Genomic DNA, 20,255 nt, shown 5'->3' on the forward strand with positions numbered 1-20,255 from the left:
ATTTTGGAAAAAGCTCTCTTTCTTTCCTCTAACTCTCTTCCAGTACACTTTCCTTCCCCATCCCCCCCAACCCCAGAAGAAGTTACTACTACTACTATTTAACATTTTTAAAGCGCTACCAGGGTTACGCAGCGCTGTACAATCTAACAAAGAAGGACAGTCCCTGCTCAAAGGAGCTTACAATCTAAAGGACAAAAAAAGTGCAGTCAATCAAATTGGGGGCAGTCTAGATTTCCTGGATAGAGGTACAATGGTTAGGTGCCAAAAGCGACATTGAAGAGGTGGGCTTTGAGCAAGGATTTGAAGATGGGCAGGGAGGGGGCTTGGCGTATGGGCTCAGGGAGTTTATTCCAAGCATAGGGTGAGGCGAGGCTGAAAGGGCGAAGCCTGGAGTTGGCGGTGGTGGAGAAGGGTACTGAGCTTCCAGATTTTTTATCTTAAAGGTACAGGCTGAGCCTTGTCTGCTCCAGTTCCTCAGTTCCCTGTGTCTTACCTGCAGTTTGCAAAAGTTGGTACCCCTAATTTAGTGTAGCCATATGATTTATATAAAGGAGGTAGGATAAAGGAAGCTGGAGAATTATGCTACGTTTTAAGGAAGCTCAAAATGTAACATACTCTTAGCATACCTTGGTATCTCTTAGATTTGGCCTATCAGGGACTTTGCATCATTTGCATGGGTTTCCAGAGACACACCAGAAATCTCCAGTGATGTATCTTCCTGATTACTGTTACATTTATTTTCCTTATTTTATTTTATTTGTTGCATTTGTATCCCACATTTTCCCACCTTTTTGCAGGCTCAATGTGGCTTACATGGTACCGTAATTGGCGTTAACCAATTTCGGTATGAACAAATACAAGTTGCGATTAATATTAAGGTGATATTATGGTAGAGTGAGATACATGAATGGTAAAGACAATTGGAGAAAATTTAGAGAGGGAAAGGAAGAGTTAGGATATGTCCGTTATGATCTTTGGTTAAGTTGTGTTGCAGATGTCCAGGTTTTTTTATGTTGGGTCGGTTGGGTATGCCCTTCTGAACAGTTCTGTTTTTAGTGCTTTCTGGAAATTCATGTGGTCGATTGTGGAAGCATAGGTGGATTTGTATTTTAGTCCTTTGCTGCTTGGGTAGTGATGGTTTAGGTATGATCTTGCTGATTTTATGGTGTTTCTGGGTGGTAGGTCGATGAGGTCTGTCATGTATCCGGGTGCCTTGCTGTAGATGATTTTGTGAACTGTCGTGCAGATTTTGAATGCAATACGTTCCTTAATTGGAAGGCAGTGCAGTTTTTCACGGAGTGGTTTGGCGCTGTCAAAACGTGTTTTTCCATATATAAGCCGTGCTGCTATGTTTTGGGCGGTTTGAAGTTTCTTTATGATTTGTTCTTTGCATCCCGCATAGATTCCGTTACAATAGTCTGCGTGGCTTAGCACCATTGATTGTACAAGGTTGCAAAATATTTTCCTCGGGAAGAATGGTTTCACACGTTTTAGTTTCCACATTGAGAGAAACATTTTCTGTATGGTGAGTTTAGCTTGGGACTCTAGTTGGAAGTTACGGTCGACTGTTACTCCGAGAATTTTCAGGCTGTCTGAAATAGGGAGGGTGGATCCTGGGTTGTTTAATGTTTGTGGGTTTGTATGCGTTGTATCTGGATGAAATGATGAGACAGTGTGTTTTTTCTGTGTTGAGTTTTAGTTGTATACATTTGCCCATGAGTTCATGATGTTTAAACTGAGCTTGATTTTATTGGTGATTTCTGTTAATTCATGTTTGTAGGGGATGCATAGTGTGAAGTCATCAGTGTAAATGAATGGATTAAGGCCATGTGTAGATAAGGCTTTGGCTAGTGGGACCATCATGAGGTTGAAAAGGATCGGTGATAGTGGGGATCCTTGTGGTACTCCGCAGTCTGGTTTCCAGGGTGATGATATGTTGGTGCTTGATTTCACTTGGTATGTTCTGGTGGTTAGAAAGCCCTTAATCCAGTTGAGAGTGTTACCACCAATTCTGAAATAGTCTACGAGTCTTAGCAAGATATTGTGGTTAACCATGTCGAATGCGCTGGACATGTCAAATTGAAGGAGGAGAATGCTTTTGCCTGTAGCTATCTCCTGTTTGAATATGGATAGGAGAGTGAGTAGTACTGTTTCGGTGCTATGTTGTGGTCGGAATCCTGATTGTGACTCATGTAGTATAGTGAATTTGTTTATGTAGTCGTTGAGTTGTTTGGTTACCAGTCCTTCCATGGGTTTGAATACTAATGGGATGGATGCTACTGGGTGGTAGTTGGTAATGTCGTTTGTTTTTTTCTTGGTGTCTTTTGGTATTGGGGTGAGTAGGATATTGCCTTTTTCGGGAAAATACCCAGCTGAAGCATGAAATTTAGATGGGATGTGAGATCTGTTATGAAGCGGTAGGGGGCAGATTGTATTAGGTAGCTGGGGCAGATGTCCAATTGACAATGGCTTTTGGAGTATTTTTTGATCGCCTGAGTAACTATGTCGGCACTGAAGGAACATGAGGGAGGGGGATGGAATAGAGCAACTTCTTTCTTCTCTGTAGTATCTTCTGCAGCCTAACCCTCTCCCCCAGCTTTCTTTATCCTCCGTTTCTTATAAAAATCATATGGCTACTATAAGTTAGGGATGCTGACTTTTTGGAAGAGAAAAATCTGGCACCTACTTCGTAGTGCTTAACACTATCTCTCCAGACAACTATATGATTTTACATCAAATATTCACTTTATTAACCATCAGTATTAATACAATATATGCCTTGAATTACTTAACTTTCTAACAATTACCATTCATCCAACCCATATTCTCTGACCTTACATACTTCAGTCCACACCACAGTCTGCTGAATCGCTTCCTGCTCCCAAAGGGACCAATCACTGTTAAATTTTCATTTGTTTTATCAATGTTCATTGGTTTGATCTTTCCTTAATTGAAGAACGTCTTTCAACTCCAGAATACTAGACAATCAAATTCTCACGGGGCTTAAGGGTTCCTTTTGTCCCTTAGTTGTTAATTAACACTGTCAGGCTTATTTTCGAAAGAGAGGGGTGCCCATCTTTCAACACCAATCGCAAAACGTAGCACATATGAATTTATCTTGTTGGGCAGACTGGATGGACCATGCAGGTCTTTTTCTGCCGTCATCTACTATGTATAACTCTATGTATAAGATGGGCATCCTTCTCACAGGGTCGCCCAAATTGGCATAATTGAAAGCCGATTTTGGGCGTCCCCAAATGCTTTCCGTCGCGGGGATGACCAAAGTTCCCGGGGGCGTGTCGGAGGCGTAGCGAAGGTGGAACTTGGGCATGCCTAACACATGGGCGTCCTCAACCCATAATGGAAAAAAGAAGGGCGTCCCTGACGAGCACTTGACCGACTTTACTTGGTCCCTTTTTTCTTACGACCAAGCATCAAAAAGGTGCCCGAACTGACCAGATGACCACCGGAGGGAATCGGGGATGACCTCCCCTTACTTTTCCAATGGTCACTAACCCCCTCCCACCCTCAAAAATCAACTTTAAAAATATTTTGTGCCAGCCTCAAATGTCATACTCAGGTCCCTCGCAGCAGTATGCAGGTCCCTGGAGCAGTTTTAGTGGGTGCAGTGCACATCAGGCAGGCGGACCCAGGCCCAACCTCCCCTACCTGTTACACTTCTGGTGGTAAATGTGAGCCCTTCAAAACTCACCAGAAACCCACATGTAGGTGCCCCCCTTCACCCCTAAGGGCTATGGTACTGGTGTACAGTTGTGGGTAGTGGGTTTTGGGGGGCTCAGCACACAAGGTAAAGGAGCTATGCACTTGGGAGCAATTTGTGAAGTCCACTGCAGTGCCGTCTAGGGTGCCCGGTTGATGTCCTGGCATGTCAGGGGGACCAGTGCACTACAAATGCTGGCTCCTCCCATGACCAAATGACTTGGATTTGGTCATTTCTGAGATGGGTGTCCTCGGTTTCCATTATCGCCAAAAATCAGAAACGACCAAGTCTAAGGACGACCATCTCTAAGGTCAACCTAAATTTCAGGATTTGGGCGTCCCTGACCATATTATCGAAACGAAAGATGGACGCCCATCTTGTTTCGATAATACGGGTTTCCCCGCCCCTTCACGGGGCCGTCCTGTCAGGACGTCCCCAGGAAAACTTGGGCATTCCTTTCGATTATGCCCCTCAGTGTCTGCTGTTATAAAGAATCTTCAAATTATATACCACAGTCACTCCATGATAGCCCAACAAGGTAACTACTAGGCATCAGTTGACGCTATGGTTCAGCTCAACCCACAGCCTACAAGAGAGCCCAGGGGAGATCTTCAGCGCCGTTCAACAGTTCAGATAATAGCACCACAATCCTTGTTCTTCAAAAGGACACAGGAGTCAGTTTCAGCACAGGTTAGCAATCAACCTGCATCATACAAACTTCTTAGTTGTCATAAAATTTCAGACATCTGAATTGCTCTCCTTGTTCCCCAATACGGGGCCAGTATCTTCATCAGGAGGAGTAATACATCAATTCTACAAATAAAGGCACATATGTAACATCTTCACTAACCTCTTCTAATACAATTTCAAAAATTCCTGATACAAACACTTAAATCAATGGCTGCTTACTGGAACACTTGTCCCACTCCCTACCACTCTCTTGCCCTGCCCGAGCCCCACTCCTTTCACACCAGCTGTTTGCCAGAAGGGTTCTTCAATCTCCACCTTACCTTAAACAAAACAGATAATACTATCCAATATATGATTATTTCAAAAATATTATATAACAGAAATAGGCTAATTTATATTAATATTAGGGTTGCCAACTTTTCCACAGACCATAACTGGACACCTGAGGACATGGTGGGGGGGGGGGGGGGGGAACTGATTCCAAGAACTGATGGGGGTACAGAAAATCATGCAGTGAATGGTTGTTGTAGGTTCTTTCCACAGATATCCTGCTGTGGCTCTGGTGTCCTTATAATTATTGCAAATGGGATTGTTGAACCAAATTTATTTAATGTATTTCAATGGTACATCAAAGACAATACTTTGACAAGAAATCCAGAATAAAAGTAAAATATTACTTCAACTTAGTCCTCATTAAGGAGGGAAACCTAAATTAGAAATCCATAGGAAGATGAATACAAAAAATAGGAAAAAATAATAAAAAGAAAGAGAGATTAAGAACCCCTCTACTTATAAAAATCCTAACAAACCCAAACTAGAAGCTTAAGTGAGAGCAACACCTTTACCTTTCAAAAAGAATCTCAACTGAACAGGTTCATAGAAAATATATTTTTTGAAGAGCTGGAAAAGTTGCCTCTGGAAATTTCAACACTGTTTGCAAAAATCTGTGAAAAAGGTCTCTCGCCGGAGTCAGCCTTGATTGTGGAAAATTTAAGAGTCTTAAATTCAAACGTCTTTGAGAGTTCTCCAAATTTTCAATTTTCCGTATCACAAGTGATTTATATTGTACCAAGAGTGATTGAGAAGATTTTATTTCAGCAACAGATTTATCCAGTGTATCAAATCTAACAGTGCAGGAGTTAACTTTAGTCTCTTAAGTCTTGCAGTTTAGCTACAGAAGTAGTAGAAATTGAAACAATAGAGGAGCAAACCTGGTGTTAACTCTCCAAAGCCATCCATAGCGTGTCTAGAATCACCACCTCTGGCTTCACCAACAGCTTAAGCAAGGGAGAAACAGTCGAAGCAGCAGGCAGCACATCTACCCATGATGTTTCTGCTACAGTACCAGACTCCTCCTGCGCCATTGGGATCTGTGCCATAGTCTCTTCCGATAGCGATGCCATAGATCTCCCAGGCATCAATGATGTCTCCATTCCCCTGAGATGCCAGCTATGGTTGTCTTGAGCAGCTACCCCGTTACATGGCACTATCACTCAGTTTGTTATTCTACACCTGCAACTTTGCATGCGTGACACAATTGTACCACCCAGATATGTTGCGTGGCTGCAACATCTAGCTATATTGCTATCTATCCTGTATCAACACTTGCACTATCCATCTGTATGGTATGCCTGCAGTAAATAGTTATATGACACAGTGCCAACAGCCAATTACTTAGCTCTGCTGAGGCAGCCAGCTTTTTACAACCCCTATATCTCCTAGCTGTATGGTATAGTGGCAGAAGCCAACTGACAGCATTAGTTGCAGTACCTAGTATGGCACAGATGTGGCACACAGCTGGATGGAATGCATCTAGCAGATATCTTTATGACATAGATGTAACATCTGTATGGCATGGCGTAGATGCAGCCAGCAAACACATGGCATACATACAATGGAGCACTGTATGGCATACATACCACAATTAGTTCTATTCGATAGAGGCAGCATATACAGCATAGATTTAGCTGACAGCACATAGCTATGTGGAGCTCAAACAGCACCCATCTGTACAGTGCAGCTCCATCAGCTGTCTTTATGGCATGGCTGCAGCTTCCAACTGTTTTTCCTCAGTTTCAGCAGCTGGCTTTAAGGCTCTTCCATAACAGTGGGATGTACAACACAGCTGCAGCAGTCACCTCAATACCATAGTTACACCAGCTGGCTGTGTGCCACAGCTGCAATGCCTGACTAGGTGACACATAAGAATAGCTATACTGGGTCAGACCAATGGTCCATCTAGCCCAGTATTCCGCTTCCAACAGTGGCCAATCCAGGTCACAGGTACCTGGCAGAAACCCTCATCTCAATCGTCTGTATAGCACAGCTGCAACAGTCCACTATTTTGCACAGCTATGACAGCCAGCTATATGACACAGTTGCAGTACTTAGGTCTACCCTTGGGCTATATCAGCAGGTGTGTGCTGTAGCTGTGTCATAGAGCTATCTGGTCCAGTAGCTGCCGTGCGTGCTGCTCTAATATTAGTGGTACCTGGATAATGCCTGGTAGTCAATATCCAGATATTCAGTGCCTGTATCTGGGTACTGGCCAGCATTGAATATATCCTGGTATATTTAGACATGATCCAAATTCAAAAGCAATTGTTCAAACAGTCCTGATTCCCTGAATCAGCGATTAAGCAAAATTTTGGTCACTGTTTGTGGGACCATTAAAGGTTTTACATTTCAACTCAGATAAGTAGTAAGGGGTAAATATTCAGCCAGCAGTGGTCAGTGATTTTTTGGCTGGCGGTAGTGTTATTCCCTGATATTCAGTGCTGAGCAATGTCCGGGCACCAGTATTGATATCCAGGTTTTTGCAACTGGCTATCTCTTTTATGATTAAGTGTGATATTCAGCACTACTACCTAAGTGAAACTGGGTAAAGATAGGACTGAATTTTATGTGGTCTGATTTGTCTGGTTAACTGAGATGGTTAAGTGTTCACCCCACCCCTAGACTGCCCACAGAATATCCAGCTATGACTATAGTGGTTAGGGCTGATTTTCAACGGCACTAACCAGTTAAGTGCCACTGAATATCAGCAGATAGCCCGGCACAGGCGATTTAAGTGGCCAGGAGCCTCTCCTGCCTGATTACATTACTTTGAATATCGACCCCTAAGTTTTTTGTATAATGAGAGATGCAACATGTTTATTTGTTAAAAGGTGTTTTTTTTAATGCCTTTGAAGTGAGTCATCCTAAGTCTTGCAGCTTGTTCAAGCTCTGTTCTATGACATTTTAAATAATTTATGATTATGCTCCCTTATATCTAGGGAACTTAATCCATCTTTCAGTCAGAAATGCAGCTCCAGGATGCAGATTACCTTTGTTATTACAATACCCTAATCCAAGGGGTGTGAAATACAAAACCCTGTTTAATGGAATGTTCTTTTATCAATCACAACACTGGTAGAATTCTTTGCCACTAAATATTCGACAAATTTCTCAATATTCAGCATTTAAGAAAGCTACTAAAATCTATTTTTATGATCTATCTTAATTTTTTTATTGTTATTGTTGGATATTTTAAGTTGATGTACATCCAGGAGTTTGTCCTGCCTCTTCTGACTTTGTGCACTGCATAGAACTCACAGGGGACATTGTAGTATAGAAGATCAAAATGTAATGTAATATCAACAATGACTGGAGGTCTGAGACTATTTCCTCCTTTATTGAGGGGTCATTTTACCAAGCTGCAGTAAAAAGGGCCCTGTGCTAGAACAGAGGGCCCTTTTTGCCGCACGATGCAGCCCTTTTTACCACAGTGGATAAAAAGTCCAAAAAATAGCATGGCCATGCGGTAAGATTTCACTTACCACGTGGCCATGTGGGGGGAGCACTTAACACCACCCATTGAGGTGGTGTTATGGGCTCCTGCGCTAACCTGGTGGTAACCAGGTAGCATGCAGCGCTGGGTTAGTGCCATACTAGAAAATATGTAGCTATTTTCCATAGCACAGCAAATGGCGCGCACCACGGCTGAATGATTTAATTATGTATATGAACACTTTGGTAATTTTTTTGTTTGTTCTTCTGTGAATGTTCTGTTTTTGAATTAATAACTTTAGACATGGCCAGCATTTTTAAACTTGTTACAAAAAACTCCAGTCATAAATCTAGATACCAACTATGTCTTTTATTGCTTCCGTATGAATTCATACAGAAAACAATCCCAATATATAATAAAATCTACCCTTCAACTCATTCATACCTCATACCTCATTCACTCAATCACCCACCCCTTCAAATCCACCATCATATGTATTTACAAGGTCTACATTTCCATCTCAATTGTTCATATGATGTCATGCAATAGTATGTCACTGGAACACAAACTGATGATCCCAATGATCTATCATAAGTATTTATATACTTAGCAGTTATTGAATCCAACTGTTCCACAAATTGCAAATAATAATGTCTGTTTCGAGTTCCTCTTGTTTTTTAGCGCCGTGCAGCAACTCTGTGCTGAGTTCACGTAGGCGCTTGACCTGGAAACAGTAACCGCTGTCAAACATACATCAGCGGATTAATTCCTTTAAATTCCAGTGTGGGTGATGAATGAACGGGTAACCAAAAAACACCTTCAGGACAGATATGCTGCTCCTATTACCGGTTCCCCAATGCTGGACCGCATTTTGATTGTCTTCTTCAGGAAGAGCCACCTTTCATCTGTAACGTTACAATCTCTTGTCATTATCATAAACCCCTTACTAACATACCAATGAACCTCATATTGCATCAATTTAATACACACTGTTACTCCCATAATTGGCAGCCTGCCCGACGGACACTGACACAAAGCAGGTGTTGAATACCACACCACCGAGTTACACGGCATATCCTCACACTTCCTGCTATAAATATCCGGCAGCCATCCCCGCCCTACATCATTTAAAGGGACCCTATCTTATATCCACTGAACTTCTTGATTGAGACCATGCGGGGTCACCGTCCCCCATGTGAATAAATATTGTTGCTCGATATTCAACAAGCGAGCACTAATGTCTCCTCCTCTTTTCAGGGGAGGGACCTGCACCAGTATGACTCACCGTAGTTGCTCAATGGAATGATTGAATTCATTCCAGTGAGCAACTAAAGGCTTTTCAACCTTGTTCAAACGCAAATTGCTGATGTGTTCTGCAAGTCTCACTTTAAATTGTCTTTTAGTGTGTCCTATGTAGTACAAGCCACACGGACACATAATACAATAAACAACGCGCTCGCTTGTACACGTAGTGACCTGTCTCAACGCAAACCACTTCTCACTGCGGGGAACGGGGACCCCATCGGTATCGCATAAAGCAATGTAGTTTAAATATCAGGAGGTTCATATTCTTAACTCATTGGATCTAGCTGCCTAATAGAGAATTAGGTGACTACATCCCTCGTGAGAACATTTCTCTTCCAGAGTGAATGGCCCAGGGGCAGTTGGAGAGGAAGACTTTAGTAGCCAATAAAATCTGACTGTATAGATGTAGGATAATTTTCAGCTGCATCTTTGTATGGCTTAAAATGAGCCTAAATTTACCAATTTAGTTTTAGCTGGCAATCTTAGGTGTTTGTGAGTCAGCTCTGGCTCCTATCTAGACAGAGTTTTTGTTGCTGTTTACTTTTTGATGCAATAGTAATTTTTTCTACAATTCACCTACCAATGAAGAAAGCACATAAACATGTTTAAACACCAGATTTGTAAAGCAGGAGGAAAAAGAAAAATTGCTATGAAGTCAATATTCAGAAGCTTTGTCTGCATATATTAAAATTACCAAGACAAACTTTTGGTTTAAACTGCTACTCACCACTCAGTGGTTAAATTTAACTGAACAAATAGAGGTAGAATTAGAGGCAGTCCAGGAGTGCAGTTACACTTTAGCTGGATAGAAATGATTGATATTCAATCATTTCTGGCTAAACTTAGATGGATAAGTCTGGTTGTGGTGGACAGCAGTCCTAAAATTATCTAGATAAGTTTACCTGGATAAATTTTAATATATTCATTGATACATTTTCCAGATAAATCCTGCTAAATATCAGGTTCAGATTATCTGAATAACTTTGTCCGGATAACTTTACAGCCTGCCACCTTTCTGAATATTGGCCTCTACGTATGAATATTGGCTAAGTTATTTAATGGCATATCCAATGATATGATGACTTATGAGCTTCATTAATGGAGCATCAATGTAGTGTATGTTTATTTTGGAGAACTTGGCCTTTTCTAGATTCTTCCATAACTCTTTGGTCAGATCGCACCCATCAAACAAACATTGCCAGTTTGGGCGGCACACTTGTTGAAAATAGTAACTCCAGCTGGCATGGTCTGCAGCCACATGTTCCATGAAATAATAAGCTCCACCCTAGGGGAAAAAAAAGAAAGAAATTCATTAGAACATGAAAGATTGTTCAGACTGGGTTTCGAAAAAGACAACTGAAGAGGAACTTTAAACTATACACAGGGCTCTCACAGCAATTTCTTTACCCTAGGAATAATAAACCAAACACTTGGGTTATGAGCAAGACCACAAACTGCTGTGCTTTACAGGATGAATAATGAATATTCATTTATTACATTTTTTGGATTTGCTCATACCTTTTTCAATAGTAGCTCAAGGTGAGTTACATTCAGATACAATGGTATTGAGCTCACACTCTAATTTTGAATTGAGTTGGTGGAGGGTTAGGTGACAGGTGGAATTTGAACCAGGCATCTTGGGATGTCAAACCCTATGCTCTAACCACTAGGCTCCTCCTTTCCCTTTAGTAGGTGTGTTTTGCATACTTGTGGTCTAAAAACAAAGCTAATGTGTATAGCTTGACCACCCTGAACACAGGCACGGTTTATGGCGCTTGAAGACCAAAGTTGAGAACCCCTGATCTAAAGCTAAGCAGAAATAGATTTAATCAGTTTCAGAGGATGAGTGTTGAAACTTTGGAATACTTTGTCAACATAGGAGGTACTTTTATAATAGGGAACCTAGGCAAAAAAAAGCTCATATGGTGACCCTATTTTATAAATGCAACAAACACCCACACAATATATATCTGCTCTTTTCTGCTAAGCTGACTCTGGGCTTGAAGTACTAAGTTGTGCTACCCTTTAGCGCAGTGGTTTATTTTTGATTTTCCCACGCTAACTGTACTTCCAGAGCAGTTAGTTTTACTGCAGTTTTCCACAATAAAACCCTATCGTTAAAAGATAACACAGTTGGCATGTAAATCACATCAAAGCCCACTGAATCAGGAGTTGCTCCCAATGTAAAAAAAAGACTGTGCTGAATTATGGTGTGGTGTTTTACCTTCCCTTTTGTGCAGGATCTTTAAGTCAGCTGAGGGATGACATAAAGATCTTAGATGGTAGCAGCAGGGTCATCTAAGGTAAAGTGCACACTCCACCACTGAGGCTATCTGGTCTAGGGCACCCAGATCCAGGAATCTTTGACCCTGGCACCCAGGATCAGGGCATCCAGCATTAGAAAGCCCTCAACCAGAGAGCTTTCAGTGCAGCTGTATCCCCTGGGCTAATAATACTTACCTGTTCTGGGGTGATGTCCAATGGCATCCTCCATATCATGCTGCCATCTTGAAAATAAGGATGCTACTGCTAGACATCATCCTGGACCAGGTAAGTATTAATGGCTGGGCGGTGGGGGTGAGAGGAGGGTAGTGGTGGGGTTTCCAGCTGCATTTGAGGTACTCAGGTCAAGGACCTCTCTGTGCCGGATGACTGGATCAGGGGTACCCAGATTTGGAATGGCTAGTCCAGGGGTGTTTCGATCTGGGTTCTCGGGCCACAGGTGCTGTGGATTAAATAGCTCTCTGGGGTGGGGATTGTGGAGATTTTGGGAACTTTGATGGTAGGGGATAGGGAGTTTAGCCAGCCTTTTTCTTTAAATGTCTCCCTTCCACTCTGTGCTTAAGCCCATTCCTGCTCATGAACTAATAGGAAGGGGAGACATTTTACTTAATAATTATTTTCAGTTTTAATCTAATCTACCTCTCTTGCTGTTCCTATATGGCTCTCAGATCACGCCATAACCTACCTGTAATGTGAAAGTGATGCCAATGCTCTATTTTTAATGGTGTTTCTGCTGTGGCAGTTCACACCACAGGTGTGCATTGAAGGAACAAGTCCACAGAGCAAGACATACTCCTTCGGCAAGTTTCTTGGCGCAACTTCTTCTCATAAGATGAATTATTCCACCACTTTTCCAGGCTTCCTCTATGCCCATCACATTATTCACTGTCACACCACCATTGTTTCATGTGGCCCCCTGCTCCATTCTGGTCCTTTGGGGATACCAGCTGCCACCTCATGACTCCTTGTCTTGTTCACTTCAGTTATGCTCGTCTCCCTCTCATCAAATTACCAGTTTAATTCTTTGCTTCTTTCTATGTTCAATTGTAGTTCACTATGCTCCAAAACTAGTGCCCTCATTTATTTATTAGGATGTATTTACCACCTTTTTGAAGGAATTTACTCAAGGCGGTGTACAGTAAGAGTAAATCAAACATGAGCAATAGACAATTACAGCAGTAAAAATATTCAAATAACAATACAAAGTATGGCATAGTATGCTATTACAATGTCAACACAATACATAATAGGATATTTTAATTGACAGTGTAGGGTATAAGCAAAGATGGAATAAATAAATAGGTAAGAGAGTAAGAAGAGTTAGAAAGTAAGGTGACTAATTTAAAGAAAGTTGCATATGAAGCCAGAGAGATGGTTAACATATGGATAGGTAAGAGAGTAAGAGGAGTTAGAAAGAGGTGCTCATGAGGTCAGAGAGATGGTTAAATATTATTTCAGCTAGGGTAGGAGTGGATAAACGTCCAGCTGCAGTATGTGCAGCCTGTGTCACACCTTGTGTGTGTGAGTAAGACTAACAAGTTAGTTATTTCTTCCATTAAAGGTCTGGTTGAAGAGCCAAGCTTTCACCTGCTTCCTGAAGTTGAGATAGTCTTGTGTTAAGAGAAGCCTTTCAGAGAGTGCATTCCAGAGTGTGGGGGCTACTCTGGAGAAGGCTCGCTTGTGGGTATCATATCGTGTAATGTCTTTTGGAGAGGGTGTGGTTAGTGATAGTCCTTGAGAGGACCTTAGTGTCCCTGGAGGCGTGTAGAGGATCATCCTATTCTTCAGGTACTCAGGCCCATTTCCTTTAAGGGCCTTGAAGATCAGACATAGAGTTTTAAATTTAGCCCTGAACTGTACTGGTAGTCAGTGAAGTTTTTGCAAAAATGGTGTGATGTGGTCTCATCGCTTGCAACTTTCTATAAGTCTTGCTGCAGCATTCTGAATCAATTGGAGCTGATGCAGGCCCTTTGTAGTCAGACTGTTGTAGAGTGCATTACAGTAGTCGAGTTTTGTTGTTATCATAGCATGCACAACTGGGATAAGATTTACCTTCTCAATGTAAGGAGAGAGGCAGCATAGCTGTCGCAGATAGTAGAAGCAGCTCTTGAAGGTTGCTTGGATTTGGGGAATCAGAGTAAGTGTTGAATCTAACTGTATTCCAAGGTTCCTGACTTGTGATTTAAGGGGGAGTTTGTACTTCCCAAAAGAGATTTTGATGTCAGATATGTATCCACTTGTGCTAGGGACCCAGAGAAGCTCAGTTTTACTTGGGTTCAGGCAAAGTTTATAGTGTTTAGCCCATTCTTGAATTGATGTTAGACAGGAAATCAGTTTATTCAGGGCTGTAGGTAAGTAAGGTTCGATGGGTATGAGTAGCTGCACACCATCTGCGTAGATGTAGAACTGAGTGTCCGTTGACCGAATCAGCTTAGCTAGTGGCTTGAGGTAGATACTGAACAGAATAGGTGACAGTATTGATCCTTGTAGTACCCCACAAGTCAGTGCCCATGGTGGCGATGAGTTGCTGCTAAACATTATGGATTGTTTCCTGTCTGATAGATAAGATCTGAACCAAGCAAATACTGTTCCATTGATACCTGTTTCTGTCAGTCGTGCTAGCATGATATCATGATCCACAGTTCAAAAGCTGCTGAGAAATCCAGCAGTACTAACACTGAGGCGAATCCCCTGTTTCAGTTTCTATGAAGATCATCTAGTAGGGATACGAGGACCATTTCTGTTATCATCATTTTCTTACCATATTAAGCTCCTTTGTCTAAGTGAGACCTGGCTCCATTACAGGGAGGGACCTGTTCTCTCTGCAAGTTATATACCTTTCTCTGCTCCTAGAGCTACCAAAAGAGGCAATGGTGATGTGGCAATTTTTGCCAATACTCTCTCTTTCACTGAGATTTCATCCAATCACTTTTCCTCCAAGGAGACAAATCCAGCATGCCCTCATGAAGTTGTCTGCCCTCCCCCATACCTTCCCGTTTCTTATATACCTTTTTAGACTCTCATCTTTGTGCAGCTGTACATGAAGCATATCTTTTAAGCTTGGATGAACATGTTACAGTTTTAGACCATTAGGAGGTTTTTACAAGCTAGCCAAAAAGCATATCTAAGAACATTCAGTTCTTCTTGTAACACACAAGGTCAGAAGCCGTTTCTTTTCATAATCTACACTTGTTTAGTATATGTTAAAATGATTAACTCAATAATTTCCCTACACACTACTATTTCGCTTTGACCTCAGTCCTCCTATTCATAGCCTTCTCATCTACTTCCCTATCATCGGACTTATCATCCTGGGACTCTCTGTTCCAGACCTTGTCCAACGCTTCTGTTACCTCTTCATTTTGGGAGACTTCAGCTTCCATGTGGACAGTCCCTCATGACCTCTGTATGCCCATTTCCTTGCCTACCTCTCTGACCTCAATTTTCACAAGCAAGTCAGTTTCCTTACACATGTAGCAGGATACACACTAGCCCATTCATTCTATAATCTTATCACACATTTTCACGCTTGGCGCACAAAATTGCAAACGCAGGTTATAGAACAGTACCAGTTATGCATATAAGTTAATTGTCTAATTAGGTGTGAATTGACACAAACAACCAATAATCGGTGATTATTGGAATTAATTGGCACTGACTCTTTTCCAAATAAACCCAGGCTGAGGAACTATCAGTTTGTTGGAACCTGAGACTTTACACTAGCTGGTTTTTCTTGCCCCTGACACAGCCATCTGGCAAAACATGGCCATGTTTGGCAACGCTGTTTGACACCTGGCAGTTTTAAAGCATTAAGCATTAATAAAGACTATTTTCTTATAAGGTCTGCTTCTCTTTTGTTTCCGCTTGGATATCGTAGACTGTTTGCCTGGTTGTTTTCTGGGACAGAGGCATGCTAGGCATTTATGCACTATCCCCCAAATTCTGTACATGAAGGCTAAAGTTAGGTGTACAATTGTGTGCCCAGTTATAGAATAGTGTCAGTAATGTGAGTAATTGAGGGGCCCTTTTACTAAAGGGTTGGTGCGCAGACAATCCGGAAGTACCGCCGGGCTACTGCAGGAGCCTGGCAGTAGTTCCCACACCCAGTGTATGCCATTTCCAGCGCTACAAAAATATTTTCTATTTTTGTAGCGCTGGTGTTTACATGGCGGTAATTGGCGCTGCCTGGTTACCTCCGAGTTAGCACAGGAGCCCTTACCACCACCTCAGTGGACATGTCAGGAGTGTTCAGACTATTCCTGCATGGATTTTATAGAACAGTTGCTTTTAGGCACCAGCATTTATGTCAGGCTTCTTCCCTGGAAGCACTGGGTTTGTGAGCCCTTGGACCACTACTGTGAAGCGGCAGTGGCAGGCAAGGTCACCTTCAAAGCAGAGACGAGGCAAGGCTGGACTGGAACCCCAGACTGGAGTTCTGCACTGGAATACACAGGACTGGAATGCACCAGACGGGTACGCACTGGACTGGAACCCACTGGACTGGTACACACTGGAGTGGAGCCCACTGGACTGGAACACACGGGACCGGAACCCTCTGGACAGGAACACACTGGACCTAGGCTTCACCTACGCTTAGCCACCGTTCCCCGAGGGTTGAGCCCTCAGGTTCGGGGAGCCGGCAGGGCTTACAGGAAAACCGGAACTGGAACTAGCAAGCAGGAACAACAGGAATCAGGATACAGAAGTGCCCCCAGGTACCTAGGCGAAAGCAAGGCAGACAGGCAGGGAATGTCCGGGTTCCGGCAATAGTCAGGTCTGGCCACAGGCAGCAAGTATCGGGGTTCAGGCAGAGAGTAGTCAAGCAGCAGGCAGCAAGACTATGGCTGGAGCTCCAGTAGCAAGGAGTACTGGCAGCGAACAGGACTAGGGCGGAAGCTCCAGAAGCAAAGGAAAACACACACGGGAAAACCAGAAAGCTAAACACAAGAAAACTAGTAAAGCTGCACACAAGCTAACAAGAAAGCTATGCCCAAGCTAACTAGTCACAAGCTAGAAACTCACACTAAGCAAAACACAGGAGAACTAGTAAAGCTGTACACAAGCTAACAAGCAAAGCTATGCCCAAGCTAACTAGTCACACGCTAGGAACTCACATAACACAACACACAGGAGAACTAGAAAAGCTGTACACGAGCCAACAAGAAAAGCTATGCCCAAGCTACTAGTAACAAGCTAGAAACTCACACTGAACTGGACAAGGTAGCAGTGCACAGAGCACTCTCACATACCAGGGACCTTAGACGATGCAAAGGCCAAGGCTGTTGGAATAATGTATTGTGTTTTACATGCATTGTCTGTCAGCAATGTTTTTTTTTTCTTTCTCTGTGATTACTCTGTGACCTCTGATGTGAATTGCCTAGAGAGGTCACACCCATGCAACTTCCTGTGGAGCACATGGAGCTCATGGTCTCTCCTAAGCTGAGGATCTATGGTGTGAGCATCCATTACCATCTAAGCACATGGAAAGAGCTGATAATCCAAATGTATAGTATAATGTATATATAAGCCTGTCTGAATATAAATCTAACTACAAACTGTGAGTAAATAGATGTTTTGTTACTTCAACTTTAAAGTGACTCAGCAGTGAATTATTCTGGGGTGTATGTGAGAGAGATGAAGAAAAGAAATTAACATTTCTAAAGCTGAAGCTGTGTGTATAAAATCTGCTAATTATTTACTACAAATAATCCAACAAAAGGGTTATGGGCCCAGCCCAGGAATTGAAAAAGGGAGAAATATTACCAGGCAGTGAAAAAGCCAAATTTTTAAAAGAAAGATTCAGTCTGTCTCTCTCTCCCCCCACACACCAAACAGGCTAAGAAATGGCTGAGGGAGGAAATTCACCATTTTTCTACTCTCTCAAGGTGCCTAAATTAACTGAATTTAATTATCAGCAGTGGGAACTAAGATTCAGATGTCTCCTTCAAGCAAAGAAATTAAGTATATGTTTAGACCAAAACAGAACAGCTGAAAATATGGCTGAATGGGACAATGCAAACTATTATGTGAAGTGCATGTTTTTGGAAGCTCTTTCAGAGAAACAAGCCATATTAGTGGAGGCAAAAGATACAGCAAACGAAATTTTATATAAACTGAGAACTATGTATGCAACTACATATGCAAAACAGCAACCAATTTGGTTAGCAGAGTTGAATGAAACCAAATTAAGGGATAAAAGTAAATGTAATGATCACATTATGCATCTTATGTCTTCATTTCAAAAGTTAGAACTTTCTGGAATTCCCATGTGTGATGCATTGAAAAGAGCATGTCTTTTTACCTCACTATCAAAGAAGTTTGATGTTTTTAGGTCTGTAAATGAAGCCATTGAAGGGCAATCTTTTGAACAGGCAGCATCAGAGCTGAGGCAGGAATGCATAATAAATGATTCTGAGGAGATGTGTTCTCAAAGACAGTCAGAGAGAAATGAAACAAATCTCTTGGCAAAGAACAGAGGAAGGCGGAGCTATGGGAAAACACCTAAGGGCAAGCTGATTTGCTATTCATGTGGAAAGGAGGGACATGTATCTAAATGGTGTAAGGAAACACAAAACACCCCCTCTAGCTCACCTAAGCCAATGGAACAAAAGAATTTTCCAAGCAGGACATGTACAAAAGACAATGATAAACATAAGAGCTTTCTAATGGCAGAAAAATCTTTGACTATGGTAAATAATAATTCAAATGAAAGTACTTGGATTTTGGATTCGGGGAGCACATGCCATTTAACCAATTGTAAGGATTTCTTTCAGGAAGTGAGTCCAGAAGAAGGAATTCTTCATACTGCAAACGCAGGGACTACTCAGATCCAAGCAAAAGGCATTGGATTCTTAAAATGCAAAGTGTCTAATGAAGTTAAAGAAATTCCTGTAAGTGATGTCTTGTATATTCCCCAAGCAGTTTGCAATATGCTTAGTGTATCTACATTAGATAAGAAGGGATTTGCGATTCATTTTGAAAACAATAAGTGCACGATCTCTAAAAATGATGAAGTGTATGCTGAAGCTTTTATGCATAATGATGTTTATAAACTGAGCATTTCAGGTGAAGCCTCACATCTGGCGCAAGTAAGGAAGAATGATGGTAAATGTAGTCTGGAAATCTGGCACCGCCGCCCGGGACATCGTGATTTTAAGGTGATCCAGGATCTTTACAGTAAGCAACTTGCCACAGGCATTCAAATCAGTGCAGATACTGGTAAAATGGAGAAATGCATAGACTGTGTTACTCAAAAAGGTGTGAGACCCTCATTTCCTGCATACACAGGAAATAGGAGTAATAAAGTACTGGACTTAATACACAGTGACTTATGTGGACCGTTTAATATCCCATCATTGGGAAATAACAGATTTGTGCTAATATTCTTGGATGATTTCTCTAGATATTGTGTGGCCTATTTGCTGAAAGAAAAAAGTCAAGTCACAGACATGCTGAAGAAATACGTAGCCATGGTGAGCAATAAATTTGAAAGAAAACCAAAGGTTCTTCAGACCGACAATGGTGGTGAGTTCACTTCACAAAGCATGCGCACATTTCTAGAACAAGAAGGCATTCAGCATATCACAACAGTAGCTTATACACCAGAGCAAAATTCTGTTGCAGAGAGAAAATTTAGGTCACTTGTGGAAATGACCAGATGTATGCTGTCAGATAGCAATCTCCCTAAAAGACTATGGGGGGAAGCCATTCTCACAGCAGTTTACCTACAAAACAGAATGCCAACTAAAGGCGCTGAGCGCACACCACATGAGACATGGCATGGTAGGAAGCCAAACCTGTCACACATAAGAACATTTGGAAGTACAGCATATGCTCATGTACCAAAGCAAAGAAGGCATAAGCTGGATTCCACAACAGAAAGGGGCATTTTAGTTGGCTATGCTCCAGAACACAAAGGATATAGAATTTTGAATCTGAAAACTGGCATTGTTGGCATAAGACATGTTACATATTTTGATGAAAACAAAAGGGTTGATAAAGGCTGGATTATCCCAGATGAGCCTTATCATCCAGAATATGAAACTAGAACCATAATAGACATGCCAGTGTATATAAATGCCATACCAAGGCAGATGTCTGAAAGCAACTCATCTGTATCTAATGAGGAACAGGCAGAGGAAGCAGACACAGAAAGGATCATTGCAGAAGACAGTACAGTTGGAGAAGGGGAATCAATTGGAGAAGGACTCTCAGATTTAGAGGATGCGGAAAGGTCGGACCAACCTGTTGTCAGACGCTCATCCAGGGAAAACAAAGGTGTTCCACCCCCAAGACTGTCTTACCTAACAAAGTCAGCAGAAGCTCAAGAGCCCTTAACATGGGATGAGATTGAGAAAATGCCAGCAGAAGAAGCTGCTGAATGGCGTAAAGCTGCACAAGAAGAAATTGATGCATTGCATAAAAATAAAACTTGGATTCTTACAAAATTACCTCCTGGCAAGAAAGCTATAGGATGCAAATGGGTAT

At 42.0% G+C, this 20,255-nt stretch overlaps 1 protein-coding gene across 1 annotated transcript in view; it reads right to left on the reverse strand.

Annotated features, from left to right (window-relative positions):
- Positions 1-8,942: 8,942 nt before the first annotated feature.
- Positions 8,943-20,255, reverse strand: part of METTL7A (methyltransferase like 7A) — a 57,465-nt gene continuing 46,152 nt past the window's right edge. Inside the window, exon 2 of the mRNA XM_030198267.1 lies at positions 8,943-10,770. Coding sequence (XP_030054127.1) covers positions 10,537-10,770 — 234 coding nt within the window. The 3' untranslated portion in view covers positions 8,943-10,536. The remainder of the gene's footprint in view (positions 10,771-20,255) is intronic.

The sequence above is a fragment of the Microcaecilia unicolor genome, chromosome 3 (genome assembly GCF_901765095.1).
Source record: "Microcaecilia unicolor chromosome 3, aMicUni1.1, whole genome shotgun sequence".
NCBI lineage: Eukaryota > Metazoa > Chordata > Amphibia > Gymnophiona > Siphonopidae > Microcaecilia > Microcaecilia unicolor.